At 39.3% G+C, this 11,586-nt stretch overlaps 1 protein-coding gene and 1 long non-coding RNA gene across 2 annotated transcripts; both read left to right on the forward strand.

Annotated features, from left to right (window-relative positions):
• The first annotated feature begins 3,768 nt into the window (after positions 1-3,768).
• On the forward strand, positions 3,769-5,309 carry LOC127633026 (uncharacterized). Its single transcript, XR_007969159.1, has 4 exons — positions 3,769-3,979; positions 4,657-4,754; positions 4,855-4,923; positions 5,223-5,309. It is a non-coding gene; the product is annotated as an uncharacterized LOC127633026 (long non-coding RNA).
• A 10-nt stretch (positions 5,310-5,319) lies between these two features.
• LOC127633027 (E3 ubiquitin ligase TRAF3IP2-like) lies at positions 5,320-11,099 on the forward strand. The gene is made up of 3 exons (XM_052111886.1): positions 5,320-5,339; positions 8,317-8,391; positions 9,864-11,099. Exons 1-3 carry the CDS (start codon positions 5,322-5,324, stop codon positions 10,008-10,010), a joined length of 240 nt encoding a protein of 79 aa, XP_051967846.1. The 5' UTR covers positions 5,320-5,321; the 3' UTR covers positions 10,011-11,099.
• The last annotated feature ends 487 nt before the right edge of the window (positions 11,100-11,586 follow it).

Genomic DNA, 11,586 nt, shown 5'->3' on the forward strand with positions numbered 1-11,586 from the left:
CAACTTGATTTACGCTAATCACAAATCTTTAATCTGCGCATGAAAATCTTTCTATTAAACTTGTAACTTCATTTACCCTTTTACAGATCTTACTTTACACGTGCAAATATTTTACGCACTAATTTACCTTCATAGATATACCATCGATTAACAACCTCAGAGCTCACGGTAGTTCAGTCTTTAAATGTTTTTAAGTTCAAAATAAATTCCCCTATGTAGAAAATGAATGGGAAGTCAAACACGTTGTAGGCTCTGTTTTATTCCAGTAAATGTTTGAAAGCTAATCCTAATCTCCAGAAAACTGACAAAGATTAGGCGCTGGTTCTCTTCTTCAGATTTGCGAACCGCATGGCCCACCTCAGTGAGCAGTACATATCCCCAAACTCTCCAGAGGAGAATGACGAAACCAGGAGTGAAGAGTTCGAGTCGGGATGTATGCCAGACCTCCACAACAATAAGAACCATCCCACCACCTTTTCAAGAACAACAGAAGAATGTCACATGATCCACCAACATGACGCAGTCAGCCATCATCTACCACACCATCTGTCTGCAAAATACGCCCATCAGACACCCTACCCCAGCTGGGAGGATCCCGAAAGAGCCAATCCTGACGTCTGGCAGTACTCTGGTTACAGAGCTGGTACTCCTCACAGTCTACCCTCTTGCATCTACCAGACCATCTCAGATGGCGATTCGTTCTATCCCAGCAGACCTCACTCGCTCCCAGGCAGTTGTAGTGCAAGTCTCACTGGTCTAGAACAGCCCAGATCTCTACATTCAATTCCTCCGTCACCACATACACACCCTCACCTCTCGGCCACTTACCCCGGTCCATACCTTGTTCCACCATGCTGCAGTCAGTATGGACCACCTCAGCACCATGTGGCTCCTGTGCATCACTGCAGCTCCAGGCCTGGACATCATCTGCCATATGGACACTCGGGTACGTTGCAAGAAAAACTTACCGTCAAAGGTGTTTGGAACACTTTTACATTTCTTTCTTAAAGATAAAGAGTCTTCAGGGGTTCTTCAACAAGCTGCTATATAGTTCTTTGGAGATTAAAAAAGTCATTGATGTTTCGTTATACAGTAGGTCCTGAAAAATAAGAGCGATTCGTGACATCAACCAAAAACATCACATTCCTAGTGGGTCAGAAGTTTACATACAGAAGTTAGTATTTGGTAGAATTGCCTTTAAATCATTTAACTTGAGTCAAATGTTTTGGGAATCCTTCCACAAGCTTCTCACAATAAGTTGCTGGAATTTTGTCCCGTTCCTCCAGACAGAACTGTTGTAACGGAGTCAGGTTTGTAGACCTCCTTGCTCGCACATGCTTTTTTAGTTCGGAGCACAAATGTTAAATCGGATTGAGGTCAGGACTTTGTGATGATCCCTCCAATACCTTGACTTTGTTGTCCTTAAGCCATTTTGCCACAACTTTGGAGGTGTGCTTGGGGTCATTGTCCATTTGGAAGACCCATTTGTGACCGAGCTTTAACTTCCTGTCTGATGTCTTGAGATGTTGCTTCAATATATCCACATAATTTTCCTTCCTCATGATGCCATCTAACTGGCGACCTGTCCAGGGTGTCCCCCGCCTTTCGCCCAATGTTAGCTGGGATAGGCTCCAGCCCCCCGCGACCCTGTACACAGGATAAGCGGTTGACGATGGATGGATGGATGGATGGATGATGCCATCTATTTAGTGAAGTGCACCAGTCCCTCCTGCAGCAAAGCACCCCACAACATGATGCTGCACCCCCATGCTTCACGGTTGGGATGGTGTTCTTCAGCTTGCGAGCCTCACCCCTTTTTCCTCTAAATATAAAGATGGTCATTATGGCCAAAGAGTTCAATTTGTGTTTCATCAGACCAGAGGAAATTTCTCCATAATGGTCTTTGTCCCCATGTGCACTTGCAAACTGTAGTCTGGATTTTTAATGATTTTTTATGGAGCAATGGCTTCTTCCTTGCTGAGCAGTCTTTTAGGTTATGTTGATATAGGACACATTTACTGTGGATACAGATACTTGTCTACCTGTTTCCTCCAAAATCTTCACAAGGTCCTTTGCTGTTGTTCTGGGGTTGATTTTCACTTTTCGCACAAACTACGTTCATCTCTAGGACACAGAATGAGTCTCATTCCTGAGCGGTATGATGGCTGCGTGGTCCCATGGTGTTTATACTTGAGTACTATTGTTTGTACAGGTGAACGTGGCACCTTCAGGGGTTTGGAAATTGCTCCCAAGAACCAGACTTGTGAAGGTCCACAATTATTATTTTCTGAGGTCTTTGCTGATTTCTTTTGATTTTCTCATGATGTCAAGCAGAGGCACTGAGTTTGAAGGTACACCTCCAGTTCAGTACACCTCCTGTCAGTAGATAATTGTCTAATTGTCTAAATGTTTGACACTTCTGACCCACTGGAATTGTGATATAGTCAATTAAAAGTGAAACAATCGGTCTGTAAATAATTATTGGAAAAATTACTCAGGTCATGCACAAAGGAGATGTCCTAAACCACTTGCCAAAACTATAGTTTACTGATATGAAATCTGGGGAGTGGTTAAAAAAATTGTTTTAATGACTTCAACCTAACTGTATGTAAACATCTGACTTCAATTGTATTTGCTGAGATAGGACCTCTAATAACAATTCAATATGTATTAAAAAATAAATTTTAAGATTTATGCATTTCAATTTCATAATACAATTCCATCAAATTGAATTGAGTAATCTTTAACATAATTCAATAAAAAAACTAAATATTTTTATTTAGTATTATTTTTAATATTTTGAGAGTTGTTATAAAACTCGAGTGCATAAATCTTATAAAAGGCTAAAATGTAATGTGTAATGATTAAATCATTATATATAGATAAAATTACAACTTATTTTAATTATAAATATAATATACTGTATCAAATATTGTATCAGATGAGTAAAGCACTGAAATGACAATACAAAATGTAGCTTTAGAAGGCAATAGGCCTACAGCAATCCATTTTTGTAATTTTTGGAGCGTCTCACTTTGGTTGCGTCACATCTATACTCCACGTCTTTAGGTGGCAGTGTATAGCTGAAATTGTGGAGTTTTACAGTGCTCCGTCCAGCTGTGTTTGAATGCAAGAACACACTCTTATCTTATGTCAAGCAAGCCTGAGTGTGGATTTTGCCTATACAGCTGGAGTTGCGCTTAATGCCCCCTGCTGAAAACAGGTGGCACTTCAAACTTGAATTGCTCCCTCGCAGTTCAGGGATATGATTAATTGCATTAATATTTTTAACACTTAACTTTTTATATAATTATTCACTCTGAATGAACTGGTTAAATCGCCAGTCCTAATTTCAATATTACACAGAGGCTTGTAATTCAAGCCCACATTTACACAAAAACATTTGAGGTGGAACCATGGTACAGTGATCGTATAAGATGACAATATGATTACCATTTTCATGCATCTTAATATTTACATTTTACTTCAAAGAATACCATGGTATACATTCAAAACACCTTACCATTTTTGCTAGTGTGAACTCTCAGTTTGCTTCTATTGGCATGTATGTGTTTTATTTTGCACAGGCCTGGCACACAACAGACAAGTGGATACACATTTTTCTGAAAAGTGAGTTCGCTTATCTGCCCATACTGTCATATTAAATCAAAAAATTACAAAGATACTGCATAATTTAAATTTGCTACACACTAAGATAGACAAAGTGGCTTTAAATGAACTAAAAACAGCCTTTGCAACTTTGTTATAGTCCAGTAGCATCTCTCAAACCCATAAAGCATGTCGAATTTGCCGTTAGTAAATAAAAGTCATGCTATTGCAATTTAGAATTGATTGTGTGAGCTTTAGTGTACATGCTGCCTATATCTGGCTCTTTGGTTTCTGTGTTTCTGCAGAAAGAATGCGTCTCCAAAATCCAAACCGGCTGGTCCCAGTATCACTCGCCTTTCTCAAGAGCAGAGTGAGTACAGTTTCCTGTCTGCACGTCAACAAGAACAAAACGCCTAAAATAATGCAGCGACTGCGTCAGCAGTTTAGCTATTATTAGGCACTTTTTAAAGAGAACGTGGGTCCCCCTCAAGCATTTCAACATCAGATCGCTTCAATACAGGACTTTTTGTCATCTGCTAACCACCGTCGTACGGGACGTTTGTATTTCGGCCACAATATGGCACATCCTGGCTGATATGGGAAAGTTGGTAACCCTACTTTTGACTGACCCATATAGTCCCGTTTACAATTGGTAAATATTATTTCAAAAACATAATTCGGAAATCAAAGTTCTGCTCATCCAGTGTCTAGGTCTTCTTCAAAAGTGCTTATTTGATCAGCGTGTTACCTTGTCAACTACATTTCCAAGCAGATTGATAAAGAACGTGCACTTACTTCTGTAAGTTGCGTAGCGCCACTGCACCGGCCAATAAGATTGGAATTGCCGATTTCAGCCAGCTCTTGTCAGTTTTCTTTTGTGTAATATGCATCAGACGGTCAGTCAACGTGCTGTGGGCGGTCCGTAGGTTTGTCGTTTGAGGCCGAGACTGAATGTTGTGAACACAAATCAGCATACGTGCTTTGAGTTTACACTGTAAGCTGCTTTGGTCTCAATTTCACATTTATTTCATCTTTTGTTCCACACAGGGAAAGTTTTTGTCACATATGAGGCTGATGACGAAGAGCATTTGAAGGAGGTCATCAAGTTTGTAGCTTTGCTCAGGAACAACGGTTTTGATACGCATGTACGCCACTAGTTGTTTTTATTTGTACTTTTTAAACTTTTCTGCTGTAAGTTACTGCAAATATGGATTTGAATGAGTTCTGGAATCTTTGTGTTGACAGATCGATGTTTTTGAGCAACAACTGAACAGCATCAGTAAAATTGACTGCATGGAGAGATACCTCAATGAAGTACGTAAATATACAGAGATGAAGTGACGTCATCATCGACTGAAACCGAGTGCAATGCACTCCATTTGCCCTTCAATTTCCAGTGTGACAGATAAAGCACATATACTGTAATATCAACCATTCTATAGTTTGAAACTTTCCTAGTTGCATAGTTTGAATTCATCATTACATACTGCATAATGTTTCACATGCTATTTAAAAGAATTAGTAGGCAATATACAGTAATGTGCAGCATTCAGTAAGTAGTAAGATAGATTTCCATTGCAAACATACTGTAACTCCCCAATTTCTACCTCCAGAAAGACTACCTGATTATCATCATCATTAGCTTGAGATATTACGAGACCATAACAGGCTTTAATATGCGAATAAACAATGACGAGCGGACATCAGACACCATGTACATTCACAAACAGGTGAGAAAACAGCACCTCTGTCAAAGGCAGGTTACTAATAATTTGTCTCTGGAGTACTTTTGAACAACAGTACCAGTTGGGCAATAGCTAACATCAAATGAATTAAACTGTTAGCATCTAAATGAATTTAGGGGATTCACTCGCACACTTCTCAGTCTGTAGAGGCCTATGTGGATAATTGTTTTTGCAGTTTTACAGTAAGCATTTTCGGAAATCTGTTACTTAATACAAATGCATTATTCTGCTGTGTGCTGTGAATGTAGTCGCACATTTTGTCGTTAAGGAAGTGTGTTGCGTTATTAAATAATCGTCTGATCGCGGTTATTTGAGATAACTGCGATTATTGTGCACTTTATATTCCAATCATATTTGAATGACCAAATAAGGGCATTTCAAGCGAATATATTGCATAAATGCCATGAACGCCGCGTTTGTGTGTCTCACCGTGCGTTCACACCAGAGGCGCCGAGAGCGTCAAATCGACCGGAAGTCATTAATTTTCAATTTTCAAATGCGAGTCTTGGGTGGTGTGGGCGTTAGATGAAAGTTCAAGTGCAGTCAACATTATGGTAATGAGCTGTGACGCGGTTCGGCGGCAATCTATTGGAATATAGAAGTGCTCCGCTCTAGCGAAGTCTACAGAACACAACAGTGTAAACTTTGGTTCCCACCAAACATTAGTTCCGAAGATAAAATTGCCATGGCGGGTTTCTAAGTAATATATGATATGTCCCTGTTTGCTTACGGGGATATAAAACAACCAAGACCACAATTATTATTACAAATGTATTTTATTTTGATAACAAACAACTATAATTTTAATTACTTTCTGCCATCGATCGATTTCTTATTTTCACATTTTAAAGAGTTCATGAGGATATACGCTACTTGTGATAGGTCGGCAAAAAGTTAATGGTCGACATGTCTGGATGTTTAAATTGCGGCCCCTTTAAATATAGTTCACAAAACAAAGCATTCTGAACAAACGTTGCCGCCTATTTCAGCCAGAGGGAATTTTGACGCTCTTGCCGCTTCTGGTGTGAACGCACGGTAAGCCGCACCGCTGACGTCAACCGGGGCAGCTCTAGTGCGGAAGTGTACGTGCCCGTCTCAAGCGCGTGCGCGCCAGCAGTCGCGGACCGAACTCCCGCGAAAATATCAATGAACAAATATAAACTTTAACGATCGTGTGATGGAAAATATTCCTGTTCATAGGAGGTTCATACACGCCGTGTTAATGACACGCAGTGACACAGAGGAGACGCACGCTAATATGTATACACTCACCTAAAGGATTATTAGGAACACCATACTAATACTGTGTTTGACCCCCTTTCGCCTTCAGAACTGCCTTAATTCTACGTGGCATTGATTCAACAAGGTGCTGAAAGCATTCTTTAGAAATGTTGGCCCATATTGATAGGATAGCATCTTGCAGTTGATGGAGATTTGTGGGATGCACATCCAGGGCACGAAGCTCCCGTTCCACCACATCCCAAAGATGCTCTATTGGGTTGAGATCTGGTGACTGTGGGGGCCATTTTAGTACAGTGAACTCATTGTCATGTTCAAGAAACCAATTTGAAATGATTCAAGCTTTGTGACATGGTGCATTATCCTGCTGGAAGTAGCCATCAGAGGATGGGTACATGGTGGCCATAAAGGGATGGACATGGTCAGAAACAATGCTCAGGTAGGGCGTGGCATTTAAACGATGTCCAATTGGCACTAAGGGGCCTAAAGTGTGCCAAGAAAACATCCCCCACACCATTACACCACCACCACCAGCCTGCACAGTGGTAACAAGGCATGATGGATCCATGTTCTCATTCTGTTTACGCCAAATTCTGACTCTATCATCTGAATGTCTCAACAGAAATCGAGACTCATCAGACCAGGCAACATTTTTCCAGTCTTCAACTGTCCAATTTTGGTGAGCTCTTGCAAATTGAAGCCTCTTTTTCCTATTTGTAGTGGAGATGAGTGGTACCCGGTGGGGTCTTCTGCTGTTGTAGCCCATCCGCCTCAAGGTTGTGCGTGTTGTGGCTTCACAAATGCTTTGCTGCATACCTCGGTTGTAACGAGTGGTTATTTCAGGCAAAGTTGCTCTTCTATCAGCTTGAATCAGTCGGCCCATTCTCCTCTGACCTCTAGCATCAACAAGGCATTTTCGCCCACAGGACTGCCGCATACTGAATGTTTTTCTTTGTAAACCCTAGAAATGGTTGTGCGTGAAAATCCCAGTAACTGAGCAGATTGTGAAATACTCAGACCGGCCCGTCTGGCACCAACAACCATGCCACGCTCAAAATTGCTTAAATCACCTTTCTTTCCCATTCTGACATTCAGTTTGGAGTTCAGGAGATTGTCTTGACCAGGACCACACCCCTAAATGCATTGAAGCAACTGCCATGTGATTGGTTGATTAGATAATTGCATTAATGAGAAATTGAACAGGTGTTCCTAATAATCCTTTAGGTGAGTGTATATATATAATTTATTTTTTTAACAAAAAATGACATTTGTTATGAGTTCCAAAAGCAACAGTGAAAATTTTAAATTGAACAAAACTAAAGTTGACCAAAATTTGGATATTTAAAACATAATGTTTCGTGCCATTTATAAGTTTTAAAGCCTTAAAAGGAAATCATATTTTCCTATTTTATTATTTTACTTATATTTTTGAAGTTAAATATGTAAAAATGACTTCTTATGATGTATGAAGCACACATAAATCATAAGAAAGATGCCAATTTATATGACAATTAATCGTCATAGCCCTAAAACAGATAATTAAGGTCATATTTGCAATTACTTGTTTGACAATTATTCGTCAGCCAAATTTGATAATTGTGACAGCCTTGGTTGTGTTAATTACACAAATGTATTCAATTATAGTGCAAACACAAAATGAGTTGTGGTGTGACTGGATATTGCCGAGGTTTTTGAGTTGCTCTGTTTGTTTTCTCTTCATCAGCTGCAAAGTGAATTCATTCAGAACGGCTGCAGGAACTACAGGTTCATTCCTATTCTCTTCCCTGGAGCCAAGAAGGTAACAGTGTGATATCTTGACAGGGTTATTGCAATTTACCTCCAAGCATTTTGGCAAGTCATTCTTATAATCCTTTTAAACAACAAAACCAGTTAATCCAGTCCCACATGCATTCTCTACATTTTGCAGCCTAATACATACAGTATGTCTATAATGCACATGTTTGCAAAAGTTTTTTAAATTAAAGGTGAAGTGTGTAATGCTTTCTATATTAAAATACTATCTTGTAGCCTAGCTAAGACAACTATAAGTTAACTATTCAAGACTTCCCAAACACTGTGACTCTGTGGAGCAATCAAAATGTCACTTTTTTTTGTTTGAGCAGCCCGACTGCAGATTTCTGAAATGTAGAATGGCAGGGGATGAGTCAGTTTTATTTATGAGTAAAGGAGCGGTCACACATACATTTGCACGGCAGAATTCTGCAGGTGAAATACAGTCATCTCAACGGGAGTCACGCGCTGGACTTCCGGTGGTGAAGTGTTCGAGTTTGGCGAATGTTGGCCAATTGGAAGTTGTTTGGTTTGGCAGTGACCTCTGTGTGGGCGGTGCTTTGTACACTGCTACACTGAATATTCACACTGGACAAGGAAATCATTTTAGCGGCGAGTTTCTGTTTAACTTCACAGTTATTTTTGAGCTTCTTTCACAAGCTGTATTTCGCCGTTGGAAGGTTTGTGTGACCATGCCTTAAAGCACTACCTGATTTGCGAGGGTTAGGTTTAGGGGTTGGGTTAGAGTTTCTCCAAACAATTAGGTAGCACTTTATTGATTAATATTACTAAATCGTCCAATCAGTTATTGTGTGCCTCATGAATATTAATGACTCTTGCTCTGCCATCCTACATTATGGAAATGAATTTAGCTCGACACAGCAACATTGGCTCAAATGATGGTGTATGTGTTTTGACCAATGGCAGAGGGGAATTGTGTTTTTATTTTTGCAATTCCGTTTTGTTGCCACTAGTGGAGCAGACCATTCACACTTTACATTAAATTCTGTTTATTTGGGGTCTGGGTAGCTCAGCAAGTATGGACGCTGACTATCACCCCTGGAGTCGTGAGTTTGAATTCAGGGCGTGCTGAGTGACTCCAGTCAAGTCTCCATAGCAACCAAATTGGCCCGGTTGCTAAGGAGGATAGAGTCACATGGGGTAACATCCTCGTGGTCACAATAATGTGGTTCTCACTCTCGGTGGATGCCGCAGAGAATAGCGTGAAGCCTTCACACACACTAGGTCTCCGCTGTGACGCGCTCTACAAGCAATGTGATGAGATGCGTGGATTGACGGTCTCAGACGTGGAGGCATCTGAGATTTGACCTCCACCACCCGGATTAAGCGAGTCACTACACCACCACGAGGACTTAAGAGCGCATTGGGAATTGGGCATTCCAAATTTGAATAATAAAAACAAATTTGTGGCCGTTGCAGATGACGTAGTGTTGACATGTTGTATTTTCTTGTTTGCAGAGTTATGTTCCCACTTGGCTGCAGAATACCCATATCTACAGCTGGCCCAAAGATCAAGACGATATTCTCCGCAGGTTAATGCGCGTGGAGAAATATAATCCTCCTCCAATCGGCCCTCTGCCAACAATCATTTCAATTCCCCTGTAGCGTCAACAGGCAAAACCCTTTCGTCTTTCGATGGGAATACATGGGTTGTGTTCGGAATACCGTACTACTCTGGAGTATGTAGTACATATATTGTGTCTCATTCATGAAACATGAGCAGAATAAATTTCTGTGTATATCGTTCATCAAATCATTCTTCCATAAATCACACTATTTAGTTTAATTGTTTTTGCAAACTATTAGTTCTGCTCATATTTCTCGAATGAGACTCACTGTGCACAACGCACACATTTACAGAATAATATATTTAGCTGAAATGTGCAGCATTTTGAGAGCCCACAGCGAGGAATACTGTAGCGCACAATGCAATCCCGCAGTTTGGCTTTCCAGTTTTCCAGACGAATGAAACGGATGAAAGATCAACTGCTTAAACATCTTGTTCTTTGCTCATTATTTGATCTGACTGCCAACAGTTCAGACATTTTGACACAAAAATGTATCAAAAATGCAAAATAACTGACCGTATTTGTTTCTGAGATGATAATTGTCCGCCACTCCCTGAATGAAACATGTGGTGAGATTATGCGACAACATTAATGGCATACTGTACTATTTTTGGAAACATTTGTTACATATCACATACTGTTTCACATCCTATTTAGAAAGGAAATACTATGTAACATACAGTAAGCAGTACACAAAGTCTACCAAACATGACCACAGAAAAAAAAAAAAATAAAGTACCAAATAGTTTGAAAAGTTGTACAATATTAATATAAATTAAACGTAATTAAAATCCATGATTGTTAAGTGCAATCTGGTGTAAAAAGATGAGTCTGAAATGAACCAATTATTAAACTTTAAGAAATGATAGATTTGATCATATGATTCGAATTATTTTGCATTTTATAAACTCTATTTGTGACTCAAAAGAGTGATTGATGTTTCTGTTATACTGGGACTTCTATAAAATGAAACATTGTTTCGAAAAGTAGCCAATTATACTTATCATTTTGGTACAGCTAGCAATAGTCACGCACAAGCAGAAATGCACATTTATTTATACTGTTATAGTTCTCAGATTTGCTGTTCTGTTCTCTGTGCAGAATGTTTAATTGGATTGCTTAATAAATAATCACATTTCAACTCTTTGTGTCTCTTAAGTGCTGCCTTTTATGCTGTGCATCATTTATGAAATTTCATTGTGTTTTCTGAAAATATTTTGTGGATTTCCAAATCCATAATAATTATACAATAATACTTGACTGTGAATCAATAATGGTTGTTTATTATGATCTGCTAAACTGGAGTAGTGCTTGCACATTATACCTGTAACAGAGACGTAGTGTTTATTTGACAAGGATATTGCTGTTTTAATACAAGAGCAAATATCACCATTCTTGTACCAGATCAAAACTAACACTCACATTCAATTAATCAATACTATCAAAACTGAAATTATCTCACAAACCTAGTGTAAATGATGAAAGTCACCATAACTTGCAACTGATTAGTATTCTGAAACTTTTTTCTATTTGATATATTTGTATTATAATACATGGTTTAATAAATGAATTTACTGAATAACCCCACAAAGACCTTGCAAATTTGATGTTCC

The sequence above is a fragment of the Xyrauchen texanus genome, chromosome 39 (assembly GCF_025860055.1).
Source record: "Xyrauchen texanus isolate HMW12.3.18 chromosome 39, RBS_HiC_50CHRs, whole genome shotgun sequence".
Taxonomy (NCBI): domain Eukaryota; kingdom Metazoa; phylum Chordata; class Actinopteri; order Cypriniformes; family Catostomidae; genus Xyrauchen; species Xyrauchen texanus.

Coding starts and splice junctions, on each gene's coding strand:
- LOC127633027 (XM_052111886.1), top strand. Junction 8,392..9,863: donor TCTTCCCTGGAGCCAAGAAG/GTAACAGTGTGA, acceptor TCTTGTTTGCAG/AGTTATGTTCCCACTTGGCT.